The 17,656-nt window shown below is 39.2% G+C and overlaps 1 protein-coding gene across 2 annotated transcripts; it reads right to left on the minus strand.

Annotated features, from left to right (window-relative positions):
- On the minus strand, window positions 1-17,504 carry RBBP4 (RB binding protein 4, chromatin remodeling factor). 2 transcript variants are annotated; one of them, XM_061184541.1, is made up of 12 exons: window positions 17,372-17,504; window positions 16,664-16,808; window positions 13,544-13,689; window positions 7,134-7,307; window positions 6,672-6,787; window positions 6,398-6,558; window positions 6,175-6,301; window positions 5,688-5,765; window positions 4,879-4,955; window positions 4,382-4,439; window positions 4,182-4,292; window positions 1-998 (listed from the first exon to the last, which is right to left on the minus strand). In XM_061184541.1, the coding sequence occupies exons 1-12, from the start codon at window positions 17,385-17,387 to the stop codon at window positions 933-935; spliced, it is 1,275 nt and encodes a 424-aa protein (XP_061040524.1). In that variant the 5' UTR covers window positions 17,388-17,504; the 3' UTR covers window positions 1-932. The 2 variants fall into 2 exon arrangements, with proteins under 2 accessions (XP_061040524.1, XP_061040523.1); XM_061184540.1 differs by having other exon boundaries at window positions 16,664-16,811.
- Between the last annotated feature and the right edge of the window lie 152 nt (window positions 17,505-17,656).

The following is a 17,656-nucleotide window of genomic DNA, read 5'->3' on the forward strand; positions in this document are numbered from 1 at the left end:
TTATGTAGAAAAGCAATTTATTCCATTATAAGCACTTACACAGTTAGTCATGGAGAGTAACAGGCCTGCTGGTGAAACAGGTCACCCAAAATAGAGATTGTATCAAACTAGTGGTCAAGGACTAACTCCTTAAAAAAAAAAAAAGCAACTCTTATCCAGGATTAATTTAATTTTAAAAACAAATACAAGCTATTGATTCACTCTTCTCAATTTAACTGGACAGTCTACCTGTGGTATAACTGTCAGGTAAAAACATACATCTTTACAACTTGGTGGTCCCAAGTTTTTTTTTTTTTTTTTTTTTTTAAAAACCATTTCACAGAAAGGAAAGAAATAATATGAAAACAGCTCAAGAAATACACTAACAAGCAAAAATATATGGGGAAAGAGGAACACATTGTTTTGACTTAACTGAAGAAACTGAGAGGAGACTGGTCTATGTAAGAAAATGTGTATCCTGGAAAGTTCGGTGTGAAGATTTTAGAGCAGGAATTTATATGACTTGAATCTCCCCTATTTCCTGAATAAAGACGACATCTTGTAGTATTTATACTTCATGGCTCAGACACCTACCTCACTTGGCTCTATTTCTTACTCACTCTAGCATTTACTTAAATGAGTCAGAAAAACTTGGGAATATAGCATAAGAAGAAAAATAACCACACACAATATTCCCCTTTTTGTGGCTACTTCAGACCTCTGTTACTAGAAAATTCCTGAAGAAAATTTAAATATAAGTCTGTGGCTTTGCTGAATCAAGAAGCCCCCAGTTAATATTTAGAAAACACCTTCTGTTTGGACTAATAACATTGTTGATAGAACTTATTATAGAGAGATAACCAAAGTCTGTGTCTCAAAACCAGTGTTAAATCAATCTCAGGGTTGAGAGGAAGAAAAGGGGAGTCTAAAATCACAAGAAGTGCAGACATTCTCTAGGATCCTTGTCCTTCTGGATCCACGCTTCCTTCAGGGTCTTCGTCATTATAAATGTTCTCTGCCTGCCAAAAACAAGAAAAAGAGAAAAGGATATTGAGTAAACATGAAAGTTACTTCTTGAAGTTAAGGTTTCAAATAGAGAGGCCAGGGAGACAGACTGTGGGGCATATAGTCTGTTTTAACTATTCAACTCTGCAGTTGTTGGATGAAAGCAGCCACAGACAACCTGAAAATGGATAAGTATAGTCGCGTGCCAAATAAAACAGGCAGCTGGCCACAGGCCAATGCCCCTGGATTAGGATATTCCCTAAAAACTGAAGTATGGTTACCATTTGTCTTGATAATCAACCTTGAGTCTTTTAATCAGACATTATTCGTAACAGTCAAAAAGTAAAAACAACACAAATGTCCATCAACTGATGAATGGACAAATAAAATGATATATCCATACAATGGAGTATTACTTGGCAATAAAAAAAGTCAGTCACATATTGTATGATTTCATTTATATTAAATGTGCAGAATAGGCAAATCCACAGAGAAAGTAGATTAATGGTTGCCTAGTACTGGGTGGACTGGAGGCAAATGGGAGGGATGGCTACTGAGTGTGGGGTTTCTTTCTGGGGTAACTGACTGTAGTGATGGTTGCACAATTCTGTGACTGCACTGCAAAAACCATGTTCCAAATCTCAATTTATAAATATTTTAAAAAGAGAAACTGTTCTTGCATAAAATAAACTCTACTTGTACTACTTGATGAAACACCCATATCCAAGAGCATCTCAAACATAGAAACTTTCACTTGGGCAAAATTTACTGTTCTTAGTATCTACTATGCACTTAGTATCACTAGGGTAGGTGCTACAGAGGATGGGATAGTCTTAGCTTACAATCTGACTACAGGGACAAAGAATGTATACAATTATGTGAGTAGTCTGACAACAAAAGTGTGGTATCTTCTCCCCTGACACTGATGGGGTGTCCAACAACTCAGTTCAGTCCTGATGCTGACCACCTGGAGGTAGCACTGTGACCAAGGGCTCAATCCCACAAGACTACCCTCACTTCAGCAGAGGCCAGTGTCAAGCCCTGAGTGCCCAGGCTACCCGAGTACTCCTGCCCAACTTGGCTATAAATTTTCTCACAGCCCCCCCACCCCCACCCCGCCAGGTTTGATGATTTGCTGGAATGATTCACAGAACTCAGGAAAGCACTTTACTGGTTTATTATAAAGATTATAACTCAGGAATGGCCAAATGGAAGAGATGCACAGGGCAAGGTGGGGATGGAGCACAGAGCTTCCACACCCTCTCTGGTGGCATTGATATATTCACCAACCCAGAAGCTCATGAAATCGAAAGCTTTTTATGGAGCTTTCCCAAGAGTTTTTATAGGGGCCCCCTTAAGTTACCTCCTTAGCCTAAACTCAGGTGTGGCCAAAAGGAGCTACTTATAAATAGCAATAGAGACTCCTACAACTCAGGAAATCCCAAGGGTTTTAGGAACTCTGTGCCAGGAACCTGGACAAAGACCAAATGCTTACGACTTATTATATCACAGTAATTCTTTAAAAAACCCAAAACAAACAGCCCCCCCCCCCCGCAAAAAAAACGGAGTAAAGTAACAACCTGGACTGGAGGTGATGGCCTTGAAGGTGATGTAGCTTAATCTCCTACAACATTCCCATGGCAACTACTAAAATACCTTTCACTGACAGGCTAGCTAAGGCGGCCCATTTCACTTTCTTGTTAGAACTCTAATATTTTATATTAATTTTGTGTGGGTGTGTTACAAGGAAAAGGATAAAGTGGATTTTCTGTTAATACATGAAACAAATCCTTATTATAAAAAATTATAATACAGAAAGGTATAAAGAAGAAAACAAGAATTCTCTAAACATACCAACCACATTTTGGCAAATAGCCTTCTATTAAATAGTTACATATAATTAAACATAAGACTAGATACCCAAATTTTAATAAGAGGGATTCTATCATGCTGTTCTATAATTTGCTTTTTTCCTACTTATTAGCATATCATGAATAGCTTATAAAACTAAGTATACTTCATTCTGATACATAATATTCCAAAGTATTGATGCAGTATATAATGTGTTAATCTCATAGGCCACAAATACTCCCATTTTATTTCTTTATTTTTGATTAATAGGGCTATTCCGTAAGAAAGTTCTGAATATGAAAATTTTTTTTCCTCATGTTGAGCCAAAAACTCACCTCTGGAGTTTCTTCCTGGCTCTAGATCTACTCTGAGACACCAAAAGTTTCTTTTGAATTATTTTCATTTATTAGGCTACTGTCACTTAAAAGTCATGCAGTTGTTTTGTAAATTGTGGTAAAAGACACATAACAAAATTTACCATCGTAACCATTTATAACTGTACAGTTCAGTAGCATTAAGTCCATTCACACTGTGTGCAGCTATCACCACCATCCATCTCCAGAAGGCAACTGTTTCTTGTATTGCTATATATCAGACATTACAGTTGCTATTATTAAATTCCAAGTGCTCTGAAAATTCAAAGAAGGGTGATCACCTTCAATTGGGGTATAAAGGCAGGGAATGTTTTTGACATCTAGGCAAGTTTCATGAAGAAATGGTACTCTTTGATGCTGTGACATTGCAGTAGGAACTGTGCTAGGCATGTTCATAAGTAATTTCAAGGGAATGATCATTCCTAAAGATTCGACTGCTAGCAAAGAGGGAAAAACAGGAGGCAAGCCAACAATTAGGAGGTTATTGCAATAGCCTAGCAAGTAGTAGTGAGAACCTGACCAAAAAACTAGGTGTGGAATAGAAACAGGAAAGTTGGTTATATCTGTTTGTAAGATGAGTAAAGACAGGAGAAACACTGCAGAGATCAACAATATAAAATCTGATAAGTGAACCGCACCTAGAGGTGAATAGACAATAGAGGAAGACCTGCGTTTTCAAGTCTAGTGAGCTGGGGAGACATTGAAGCCATATAGAAAACAAAAAGTCAGGAGGTGAGGGGAGTAAGGAAAGGAAGGAGAAAAGAAAAGATCAGTTTTGTTTAGTTGAGTTCGAGATACCAGTGAGACAACTTGATAAAGTTAAAGGGTAGGCAGCTGAAAATGATAATGTGCAAGCAAGTCACACTTGGGAGTAAACTGAACAGAGTGGCCAGTTGTACTGATGAAGTATATAAATATGAAGTGATACTAGGTCTCATTTATCTAAACTCGCCCAAATAAAGAAACACTTACCATTTGCCAAACTTGCATGATATTGTCTTCTGATACAGAACAAATCACCCAAGGTTCATTGGGATTCCAGGAGAAATCAGATATCTTGGCAGTGTGACCACCATGAATAAACTGAAAGAGGAAGGAAAACAGAGATGAAAAGCAGACAGAGGACAATAAATCACAAACTATTTCAGTTCTGCTCAATATCTGTAACATACCAACAACTCTGGTGGCCCATCTTCTGCATCTTCCGGGGATTGTTCCTCTCCAATTTTACTAGCACAAAAAGATTTTCAGAAGTTAAAACAGGGACTTCCCTGGTGGCGCAGTGGTTAAGAATCCGCCTGCCAATGCAGGGGACATGGGTTCAATCCCTGGTCCAGGAAGATCCCACATGCTGCGGAGCAACTAAGCCCGCGAGCCACAACTACTGAGCCCATGTGTAGCTGCTGCAACTACTGAAGCCCTCACGCCTGGAGCCTGTGCTCCGCAACAAGAGAAGCCACCGTAATGAGAAGCCCGCGCACCACAACGAAGAGTAGCCCCCACTCGCCACAACTAGAGAAAGCCCGTGCGCAGCAACGAAGACCCAAAGCAGACAAAAATAAATTTTAAAAAAGAAAAAAAAAAAAAAAGTTAAAACAGATTTACCTTGAGTAATTCTGGAAAGTGTAAGAAAATAACTCCACAAAGAGTACTAATTAACAAGACTTACCTTAAATCCCAGACATTCAGTCTGCGATCAGTACCACTGGAAGCCAAAATAGTCTCATTGTGAGGCGACCACTGAACCTATACATAAGAAAAAAGCCATCAATTAGAAAATTGAGAGGAAAAAATCTAACATTATACTTAACAATTTAACCCATTACTAGACCCAGGATATCAGCTTTTGTTCTATTTCATATTTTTGAAGATCTCATTTATTCTTATTGTCTAATTCCAGCTTCTAGCCAAATGTCATCCAGTGCTGACTTAAGAACTAAAGTACAGATCGCACACAAAATAATTATTTACCCAAGTACTTATAATGAATTCAGTATTACACATAGGACTGACTGCAAAGACTATAATGTACTCCTCACAGTGCCCTTGCATTAAGCTTCCAACATAATGTAACAATTATTTCTTGAACTGAGTCAGAGGGCTTTGCATATGGAGCTTAATTAAACGGATGAGGCAGAAAACATGGAGTCAGTACTTTAGGAATGAACTGTGAAATTAACAGATACAGCAAGTTTTAAAGGATAAAGGAGTGGAAATAAGGGAAGAGACAAGCGTCAGGAACAAGGCTGATAAAATAATCAGGCACTAAGTTTAATACCTCAAGAGTGTAGGTGACAAATGATCAGTTTGAGAAAGTATAGAAATAATGGAGGGAAAACAATCCCAATTCATACAGAGATCAGCATAGGCATAAAGAAGATTTTTATTACTTATAGCAATGGGATAAGGCACAAGTGTGCCCACTCCCACACTCAGGTTTCCCTTGGGGCGGGGGGAAGGAGCATTAGTTTCTCTCACCTGGAATATTTCATCCTTATGTGATTCAAAGGAATGCAACTTAAGTTTCAGATTTCTCAGATCCCACAAGGCAACAGTCTACATACAAAAAGGAAAGCAAGTGCAATCAATAAAATTTTTTTATTGAGAAAAAGAAAATCCATAACTAAAAGATCTCTGTGCATTCAAAAGAAGCCAGAGAAGGACTTCCCTGGTGGTCCAGTGGTAAAGAATCCGCCTTCCAATGCAGGGGACGCGGGTTCGATTCCCCGGTCGGGGAACTAAGATCTCACATGCCGCAGGGCAAGTAGGCCCGCGCAGCACAACTACTGAGCTCGCACGCCTCAACTAGAGAGCCATGCACAACTAGAGAATAGAAAACCCGCGCGCCACAACGAAAGATTCTGCGTGCCACAACTAAGACCCGACACAGCCAAATAAATAAATATTAACAAAAGAAGCCAGAGAAATCCACCCTATGTTTTCTTGGAGAATAAATCACACTGACCTTGTCAGCTGATCCTGTGGCAAGAATGAACTCACTATAAGGATTGAAAGAAAGGCAGTTCACTTCAGCAGTGTGAGCATCAACTGAGTGGCTTGGTTTGGAAGTATTGTTTGAACGAGTATCCCAGCTTTAGTAAAAGAGAAAAAACAGGAAAAAAGCTTGAAATGGGTAACTAAATATAAAACTTAGATAATATATTGAGAAAAAAATGGATTCTACTCACATCATAAGTTTCTGATCATCAGCAACTGACCCAAACAGAGACTCATGGAGCAGATGCCAGGAGACGTCTTCTACCACTGCTGTATGCCCTGTAAAGATGGTCTTCGCATCCACAACTTTTCCTTCCTTTGGAACAGCACTGATGTCCCATAGGCAGATAGTCTTAAATGAAAAATTAACTATTATATAAAAGGGTCTCACTTCCCGACACACCCCAGAGGAAAAAAACTGATATAACTAGCCCAGATTTGCTTCAAAATGGAAAGGATACGCACATGGTCATCTGAAGCACTAAGTAAGTGCCCACTGAGATTTGGGTTCCAAGAAAGCCCGTAGCCTTCCTTCTGATGTCCACGGAGACGCAAGTCTGGATTGCACTCTCCAGAAGGGTCTACAAAGTAACAGACACATCAAGACTATCCAGTCCACTTCCTCTTTGGATCTACTAAGTATAATGGAATTTTTATCAAGAGGTCTAAAGCTCTTACTTTTTATGAGACATACAGACCCATTATGACCAAATAGATAATGCTTAAGAGCTGCACATTCTACCCTATGTAAAAAAGCATTTATTTTCCCCACGTAGGGCAGAAGGATGAAGGAAGAGTACCCACACATATCAATATAAGTCACAAGATGTTAAGTTATACAAAGAATAACAAGCAATTAAAATTGAGAGAAGCAATGTATCCCCACAGTGACTCATCATTTGTATTTGAATCGAAGAGGGCAAGTACCTGGTTTAGAAGGATGTTTCGTATAGTCAAAAACAAGAACATCACTGGATGGAGTCTTTGTGGCAATGATGCAAGGGTTCTGGGGCATATAGCGTGCCCTGTTTACTTCTCCTTCATGGTTGATCTTGATTTCTATTTCAATTTTTCCACTAACCGAGCCAAAACCTCCAAATTCTGTAAATATGATAAATTAATTGCAAATGAGGACAAAGCAAGAGCTACTCTATGTCACTCAAAGTATGACACAGGCAAGGCTTTTAATCAACTAACTGGTATAATACTAGAAGCAATCAAAACATTTGTTAGCAGTATAAAGTGTGTTCACATTCCTTATTGCGTTTGATTCTTACCATAACCCTACAGCGTAGGGAAGAGTTATTATCTCCAAAAATTTTACACGAGGGCTTCCCTGGTGGCGCAGTGGTTAAGAATCCGCCTGCCAATGCAGGGGACATGGGTTTGAGCCCTGGGCCGGGAAAATCCCATATGCCGCGAAGCAACTAAGCCTGTGTGCCACAACTACTGAGCCTGTGCTCTAGAGCCCACGAGCCTCAACTGCTGAAGCCCGCGAGCCTAGAGCCCGTGCTCCGCAACAAGAGAAGCCACAGCAATGAAAAGCCTGTGCAATGCAACGAAGAGTAGCCCCCGCTCGCCACAACTAGAGAAAGCCCGCGCGCAGCAACAAAGACCCAACGCAGCCAAAAATAAAAAATAAAAAAATAGAAAAATAAAAATTTTACACAAGAAAAGAGAAGCTCAGAGGACCTACCTTAATTTGTTTATGGTGACTTGACTATGGCAGAACCTAAACTGAATCCCTATTTTTCTGATCCCTAGCCTGGTACTCTTTCAGCTACACCTACAATGATTTAGGTAATAATATACCCAATAAGTATTACATTACTATCTAAAAGTAAGGAACACTATTGACTCCACTTCAAAAATTCTCACTAAGTGGCTTTCAAGCCTCACTTAAACTATCAAAAAAAATGTGCTCAATCAATAAAATCTAAGTTACTGTTTTAATGAATATCAAGTACACAGTGTGCTAGGTACTAAAGAGTCCCTTTTACTATTAATTTGAAACTCTAGTTTGGGATGACCTTTCTGAAATACTGTCACATCTTTCCTCACACCAGTGAGGAAAAACAGAGCCACAACAGCTGGTTCTACTTTCCTGACCTCCCACTTACACTTGCCAACCAGAGTCCTTGGTTGAAATAAACCAGGTAGGCAAGGACTAGACAAAAACATTTTTTATTCATATTTGACTACTGTATGCACTTACAGAATTCTCCCAAGTACCATTATAAAATGTGTAACAATATAATTTGTGATTATGTAAATCTTGGCAAAGCAATATTTAAACAAAGGTAGTTAATAAGTAGCCAAAGAATTACAGAAGGCAGCATGATAAGGTACCTGAGTAAGAGTCAGGCCATGGCATAACTGACTCTGCCACTTACTATCTTGGTGATTTTGGTGAAGGCCTTCAATTTCTCTGAACCTCAAATACCTTACCCATAAAATAAAGTTGTGAGAGTAACTTGCAGATGAAAATGACACTCTGAAGGACAAAAATCTTTTCACAAAGCAGAGACATAGTTGGGTAATATAATCAGCAGATAACTTTCAACCTCAAAATAACTTTGTAAGTTGAAAAGCAGTGGTTTAAACAAGCTAAAAACCTAGAAACAGTTCAAAATAGACTCTAAAAGAGAAAAAAAACCAAACACATTAAACAATTTTTTCCCCAGAATTCTAGATCACAAGTATCTACAATGTAAAAAAAGAAGGCATGATTAGGATATGTGATCTCAAAGAACTTTTAGTCCAAACACAGGGAGATAAGATAAGCACACAATTATAGATGACTATGACCAAAAAGAATAATTGCCAGAAAAGAGATACCAACAAGGAAAGAGCAATAGCTGGCATGGAGCCCACAGAGCAAGGGGTAATTGTTATATAATGTGGGTTATTTCAGTATCAGCTATATACTACTAATCAGAAGGGCCCCCCCCAACTGTAGTTGAAGTACAGTAATAAGAAATCAGCTTAGAGGATTCATAATTGAGATTTATGAAGATGAGGATTTATCTATTTAACAAATAGAGATTCCCCAAGTTGAAGGTGATACGCAAAAGGCCAAATCTGATGTAGGAAAGGAAGACTGAGTTAGCAATGTACAATAAAGTGAATGACTATCAAGGTCTAACTATATTGCTATTTTGTTTGCTTCTCTCCATATAAAATACTATTTAAAAAGACTGAGACATAACAATATAGTAAAAGTGTCTAGCCTGATGAATTTTTACATACGCATATATCAGGGGAACTACCACACAGATAAAGATATGGAACATCTCCAGCCCGCTCTCATCCTCCCGCAAGGCACCACTGTGTCCCTCCCAACCAATGCTGCCTGACAAACTAGATAACCGGCATTCTAATTTCTACCACTGTGCCATTTTTTGAGTCCATAAACATTTTGAAACTAAGAGGAATAAGTTGTAACATCTTGAGTCAAATATTCCATTATTTCATCATGATTTAGTAATAGTTTATTATATATTGAGGCAAAAGACTAAAGATTACTTAAAAACAAACGCCCCCCCCCCCCACAACCCATTCCCCAAATAAGTTGCTAAAAATAAATCTGTTGATATTTGAAGATCCTGGTAACAGAGTCTGAAGTAAACTTTTAAACCTAATCTATTTTCAGGCTTAAAATGTGACCACAGCCAGGCTGAATCTAATATAAACACACAAATTCTTTTTAATGTCAAAACAAGCCTAAGCCAGTTTTTAGTTCTTTCTCTTTGAAAGTTTAATGATCTTTTGAAGCTGTCTGCCACCAAGTACCTCAAACCAAATGGGGTCAAGTAGATGGTAATCAATTACAATAGTTCAATCTGAAAGTCCAGGACATTTCATCTGAGAGCAAGGAGGGACTAGGAAGCTAGCTATCTAACAACAACCCAAGAAGCTTTAAGAGACATTAGTATGTATCTACTTCCACCACTGTTGAGACCACATGGAGAGCACCTGTCCCGCTTTAAGCACCAAGCTTGTTCAGTCATCCGAGGGTGATTTGAAGGACGAAGGAGAGGTAAAAGGAAGAGAAAAGGAAGGAATGGGAGCTGATATGCTATGTAACCTTAGGGCAAGTTACAAAACAACTGTAAGTATCGATTTCCTTGTGAGGATTAAATAGGGCGAAATAGAGTCATACAAATATATCATACATATTACTGGTATTTTTCATAGTTCCTCTATTGTTAAGTATTAGTAAGGGGGATAAAGGTGTCATCAGAACATAAAAGTAAATTGGTTTGATGCCACTCAAAAAACTCAAGTTACCAGAAAGAGACTGGAGTGTATGTTAAAAGATGCCATTTCAAAAACCAGGGAAGACTTATATGAGGAATCTAAAAAAGAATACAAATGAATCTATATACAAAACAGAAACAGACTCACAGACATAGAAAACAAACTGATGGTTACCAAAGGGGAGGGGTTGGGGGGGATAAACTAGGAGTATGGGATTAATAGATACAAACTACTATACATAAAATAGATAAGCAACAAGGATTTACTGTATACTCAATATCTTGTAGTAACCTATAATGGAATATAAAAAAACCCAAAAAACCCCCCAAAACCCAATGAATCACTATGCCGAACACCTGAAACTAACACAATATTGTAAATCAACTATACTTAAAACAACAAAAACAGTGAAGAAAATGGATTAGTCAGCAAATGCATTAAAAAAAAATTGCTAACCACTTAGAAAAAAGCTCGTTTTCCTATTTCATCTCTAAAACCAAAACAAATACAAGAAAGATTAAAGTTTTAATGGTCAAAACATAAAAGTACCAGAAAACAACAGCTAACTATTTTAAAATCTTGGAATGAAGGCCTTTCAATGAATGACAAAATCTGAAGGACACCAGAGGAAAGCTGGATAATTTAAAATTCACAGCTTCTAAACTAAATAGGACTCAAAATTATAAAATAAAGAGGAAAAAAATTACCTATAACCTATTAGTTAGGGATAACTTACCTTATATATAGAGATAACTCAAAAGAAAAAATGAGCGAAAAACATAAATAGGCAGCTCAAGAGAGAGACAGACAAAAGACAAATATTTTAAAATAGGTCCAACATCACGAATAACTTAAAAAGCAAAGTAGGGAATTCCCTGGCAGTCCAGTGGTTAGGACTCCGTGCTTTCACTGCTGAGGGCACGGGTTTGATCCCTTGTTGGGGAACTAAGATCCTGCAAGCAGCGTGGTGCAGCCATTAAAGGAAAAAGAAAAAAGCAAAGTAAAATAAGAGTGTAGTATTACATTCAATGTTGGCAAAGGCATGCAGAAACAGACATCAATACATCTGCTATTGGTGAAATTGTGAATCTTTCTTTGGAGGGCAACTTAGCAGTACCAATTATAATTGAAAATGTTGCCATTTGATTAGCAGCATTCCACTTAGTCAATCATTCTACAGCAAAACTATGCAAGATACATGTACAAGAACTGTTTTTGAAGCCAAAAGATTGGAAACCACTTAAATGTTAATTGAGGGATGGTTAATTATAGTATAGTATACAGCCATCAAAAAGGAGGCACATCTCCATATGCTCACACAGAAAGATGTCCAAGATACACCAGGCCAGGAAAGTGTATTTTATGCTGTATTCCCAGTACCAAGAAAAATTGCCTGGCATACAGTAATACTTAATATATTTGTTGAATTAAGTGATCCAATAAATGGGATAGATAAACCATTCAAAAAACTATCAATTTAACAGCGATCCATAAGGGATAGATTTACAGGGGGAGGGGGGTTCACAGTATTTTATATTTGCTTCAAGTTTTTTTTTTTTTGGCTGCACTGTGAAGGCTTGCCGAATCTTAGTTCCCTGACCAGGGATCCAACCAGGGCCCCCGCAGTGAGAGCATGAGTCCTAACCACTGGACCACCAGGGAATTCCCTGCTTTATTAAAGATGATTTATTATATTACCAATCAGAATATTTGTTTTATGTCTAAATAACCAAAAGTCTTATTTAAAGACAATTTATTTAATAAAAAGGAAACAGGCTCAGAGAGGCTAAATGAGTTATCCTCAAGCCACACAGCTAGTGAGCAGCCCAACAGGGTCTCAAGCCCATCTTCTGATTCTTTTTTCTTTGATGTGGACCACTTTTAAAGTCTTTATTGAATTTCTTACAATATTGCTTCTGTTTTATGTTTTGGTTTTTTGGCCGCTAGGCATGTGGGATCTTAGCTCCCCGACCAGGGTTCAAACTCAAACTGCCAGGGAAGTCCCAGTCTTGATTCTTAAGTTCAGTGTTTTATCCCCTCAATCACTGATGCCTACCTAGAGAATAACTCTGTAGTAACCATATCCTATAGTTCACACACTTGGGTCAGTGACACAAAATCATGTTTGCTGACCTTTATCCTAAGAACTTATTTTGCATTCTATATTACCCTAAGCTAAATATGAAATGATCAAAAGAGTAACTGCACATTACAATCCTGGCAAGTAACTGGAACCCAAAATATCTTAGATAAAAGAATGGATTCTGCTAATCAGGAGAAATCTAAGATAAAAAACATTAAACATTCATTTTTTAGGGCACAAATCTCAATACTGAGAGCCTATCTTCTACCTCCCAGTAATAATTTGAGTTCAAGGACAACAATAAAGGAAACCCACTCATTTCTATCTCTTCTGAAAGGGAAAAAGTATTTCATGAACAGTTAAGCCCTTAGGATATCTCCTAAAAATAGGATATAATTAAACACTCATTTAATTTTCATATACTATATAGCAAATGCCATGGTTAATCATTTCTACCACTTAAACCCGAAAAGTGTAATTTAAGCCAGTGTTTTTCAACCTTTTTTTTCATTATTGCCCCTGTAAGGAACCTTGTAGGACATTTTTTCTGATACCTTGATGAAATTCCTGTGTATTTGTTTATGCATGCTATGTATATCTGTGCTTTAAACAGTTCAAAGAATAAGATTGTTTTCACACGCACACCCCTCTGAGAACCAATTTTCACTCCCGCAGGGGCAGTATCTCCCATGTTGAGAATGCAAGCACGCACAGCAATAATATGTGGTGGATTTTTGGTTCTTTCAATTGTAGAAATTTCCCCACCACCAAATTTAGTTGAAGAAAGTTTATAGAAAAGGTACAGAACCAAGTATGTGTTAAATATGTCTTCTGACATCTAATATCTATATTGCAAAATCAGGCTTTCCAAAGCTTATCTTGTTCCTAACTTGAGAGACTACTTTATCAAACTGTACACACTCTTTATGATAATTCAGAGATATGAAAAATATAACCCATACATCATTCCTTCCTTCACCTTTAAGATTCCTACCTCCTTTTTCACTGTCGTAGTGTGAAGCATCAAACTGAGCATCATCGTTAGGGAGCTGCACACTGGCTATCACAAGGTGGTTTTGTTCATCTGACGTGTGTGTCCCCAGGACAAGTCGATGAATACTGAAATCTTTCCCTTCTGGTCTGTAATAGCAATATATGGTCAGTATTCAAATCAGTACACTAAGAGAGACTACGAAGTCAGTGACATACATGTATGCACAAGGCACTATTACAACCAGGTTTTGAGAGGAAGAAGTCATTAAGAGCCATAGTTCCTACTTTTCACACATCTTCCATAGAGCTGAGTATAAGGACCACAGAGCACTTAATTTTGTAATTACTTCTTAACTTAGCCAAATATTTACAATTACTTTGAGGAAAAAGTCTGATGGAATAAAATACGAATTAACTACTCACCCTTTACAAGGAGTTGGAGGGAAAGAAACCAATTGCTGGGTATAATACCACTTTAGGTTACTTCATTAGGTTAACGTCATTAAAAGGGAAAGGAAATAACATCAGGTAAACTAACTGTTCAAATGCTACTGAAGCACAAAGATGATTAAGATGTGATTCATATCCTCAAAAAACCAGGGACAATTAAACAGTCATATACACAAACATTTTAAACACAAGTCAACATATAATTCATGAAAAGTACCCAAGAACATGGAAATTTAGATACGAAAGATTACTTCTGGAATAAAGGACACGTTCTTAGAAGAAGTGTTACCTGAGCAGGTCTCAAAATGAGAGATAATCTAGAAGAGGGGAACAAGGGCTTTGGAAGACAGTATTCTAAGGGAAATAAGCAAAGGGGAACATTACAAAGTGCCAGACACCACGTTAAGCATTTCACATACCTCATATCATTTAAACACCATAACAACACTCTGAAGTACTATTCTAATTTAAAGATGGTTTGGGAAAATTAAGCAACTTGCCTAATATCACAACTACCAACTAACAGAACTAGAACTGAAGTCCAAATCTGACTTTGAATGTGGGAAAACAAAGTGAGAGAGAAGGCTAGAAAGCAGATTAAAATCAGACTCTAGGGTACTGAATGCCAGCTTAAGGCATTCTGGACTCTTTACTGTAAGGAACAAAGAACCATGGAAAATTTATAAGGGACATAGCATCATTTGAGTTACCTCAGAAGGATTAATTTAACAGTGTAAAACAGAGGTTCTTCAAGCGTGGTATCAAGAACAATAGCATCAACATCATCTGGGAACTTCAGCATGCAAATTCTGAGATCCACTATAGACCTACTCAATCTGAAACTTGGGGGGGAGGCGGGGGATGGTTTGTGGTGCTCAACAATCTGTTCTTCAGGGATTTCCTTGGTTGTCCAGTGGTTAGGACTCAGCGCTTTCACTGCCATGGTCCGGGTTCAATTCCTGGTCAGGGAACTAAGATCCCGCAAGCTGCAAGGCGCGGTCAATTGAAAAAAAAAATCTGTTTTACAATCCCTCCAGCTGATTATGATGCCTGTTAAAGTTCTAGAACCCATGGTCTAGATGGGAAAGATGCTACACAAGAGTTGATCAGGGCTTATAAATGGACTGTCAAGTGGATAAAGGGAGAAAAACCTAAGAAATGTCAAACCAAAGTCAACTATGAAAAGGAGAAATGGGAACAATAGAAAAAGTTGGGTTGGGACCTCCATGGAAAAAATATACTGTTTGAAATATGTCATGTTGGGGAAGCCAATAAAATACTCTAGAAAAGACAGCTGAAAATTCAGGTAGCGCTCAGAACTTGGGTCTAGAGATAAATCAACAGAAATTCCTCTGCACAGAGTTAATAGGTGTCTACATCTTACATGGGAAAAAACAGGAAAGATAAGAGGGCTGTCAACATAAAGTTGGGGATACCTGCATTTAGAAAGTTAAAGAACCAGAGCAAGTGAGGGAGGAAAGAATATTACAAAACTACGATTGTATGTTTTTTTGTTTTTGTGTCTAGAAACAAAACATGAATAAAAAAGAACACACACACACACAGTAAACAGTAGACGTTAGAGATAGTTGCTTAAAGGACCCCTCATTCTAAAAAAATAAATAAGTAAATGACATTGTTATTCGAGTAGAATACCAAAAAAAAAAAAGGGAAGGATATTTGGACCAATGTCTAATACTGCAGAAAGATTTATTTACCTAGATTCATAAAGTACAAAGCTACTAAGACTACAGCACAGATTTCAGCCTTGGGTTATTTAGTCTTATTCACTGCTTTCCAAACATAGCTGATCACATTATATGAAAAACTTTTCTAGAATGACTTAGTAGGTATAGGGTGGCCAATATTTGGGATCCTCTGGTCCAATAATCTGGAATCACCATTCAACTATTCTCAAGTATCCTGCCGCAAGTTACTAAGTGGTTTGAACTGAGAACTCCTGACAGAAATGACTCCACTTATCCTGAACTCAAGTAATTCTGATGATCAGCTGAATATGGGGAACTCCTGGTCATGATAAACCAGCTTCCAGCTCTAAATTTCTAAGTACTTATTAACATACTTAGGACAGATGTCGCCATTTTTAAAAAATGCCAATGTGAAGGTAGCAGGCTCATTCTTAAGTTATTAATAACATTTATATAAAACTTGTTGAGCTGAAACGTAGCCAAATAACCACAATTCGCAAATATCTTGACTTCTAAAGACCTGAGTTTTGAAGGAATTTACTTAGTTCACATATAGAATTTTTAAATGTTGTTCTGAATGGCAGGTACCATGTCACATTCATCTTTGCATTAACCAGCTACTACCAATGACTGTGAGATTCAAATTTCTTTTGTTGAAAGAACTGGACTCATCATAATACTTTTTGAAAGCTGACAAATTTTACATTACTGTTTGGTCAACTATAGTTATAATATGGCTATTCAATTCAGAATCAGATAAAGAAAACAACATGTTTTCTCTTATCAGGTAAACTGCAAAGTTGTTTTACATTTTGCCTTTTTTGGCCTAGAAAAAAAATGTCACCACTAGGTTCTGATCACGTGTCCGCTACGGGTGACTGGAGAAAGAAAAACAGGGAAAATCAATGCGAGAAATCTACACCGAGAACACAACAAAATAACGTTCAAAAGATTCCTATCACCTGGTTACATCTGGAAGCCACTGTGCAGTTAGGCTGGGCCACTCCAGAGCATGGGTCATCACCAAATCGTAAAGAAAAGGAGTGTTCTTTTTCCATATTTTGTATTCTTCATTGATCACACGTTCTTCTACTGCGTCATCAAAGGCTGCTAAAACATTAAAAACAAATTTAAGTTAGCGACCACAAATGGAAACCGAGTAAACACTTCCGAAGCTACCGGCACGGCTCCAGAATCCCGATTCTGAAATGGAGGTTTGTCTAAATCTCCCCGAGGCGCAGGCACCAACACCGCTCTCCAGCTTCACGGGGCCTAACTGCTGGGGTCATCCCGGCCAGACGCCGTTAGCCGTTCGGGCGACGGCGTCGGCAGGAGCACAGAAGCCGCGAGGAGGCCCGAACACCGACCCTTGCGGGTAGCGAGCGCTGCAGAGAGGACCCGGAGAGAGACAGGTAGACCGACAGGGAGCGCGGGGAGGGACCAAACACCCGCCGGGGCCCCCACCGCCACCCTCCCGCCGCTGCGCCGGGCCTCCGCTCCCGAGGACCTGGCGCGCCGTTAGCCCTCCCCGCGGGGCGATTTATCCTCACGCCTGCGATGGCGGGGACGGCACTCAGCAGAGTCCGGCCTGTCCTCACTGTTAGGCCGTGTCGAGGCCGCTACGCAAGCCCGGCACCCCCGCTCTCCTGTGGCCGCCCCGGCACCCTCACCTTCCTTGTCGGCCATGGCGGGCAGGCAAGCCGGGGGGATCGGGTTGAGCTTTGCGAGAGGGGCGGGGAGGCTGCGGGCGCTCGCTCTGCGCGCGCGGCCTCTATTGTTTCCTGCTCCCCCTGAGTGAGGGCCGACTCGCGCACCTTCGCGCCAACACCGGCCAATCGGAGCGCGTCGAGCGGCGAGGTGGGCGGGGAAGCCGCGTTCGTAGCCTATCCAGACGCGCGGAGTCGCTTGCCGCGGGGTCGAAGCGCGCGCTCCTCTCCTGCCCCCACACGGCCCGG

This window comes from Eubalaena glacialis, chromosome 3, assembly GCF_028564815.1.
Source record: "Eubalaena glacialis isolate mEubGla1 chromosome 3, mEubGla1.1.hap2.+ XY, whole genome shotgun sequence".
Lineage (NCBI taxonomy): Eukaryota > Metazoa > Chordata > Mammalia > Artiodactyla > Balaenidae > Eubalaena > Eubalaena glacialis.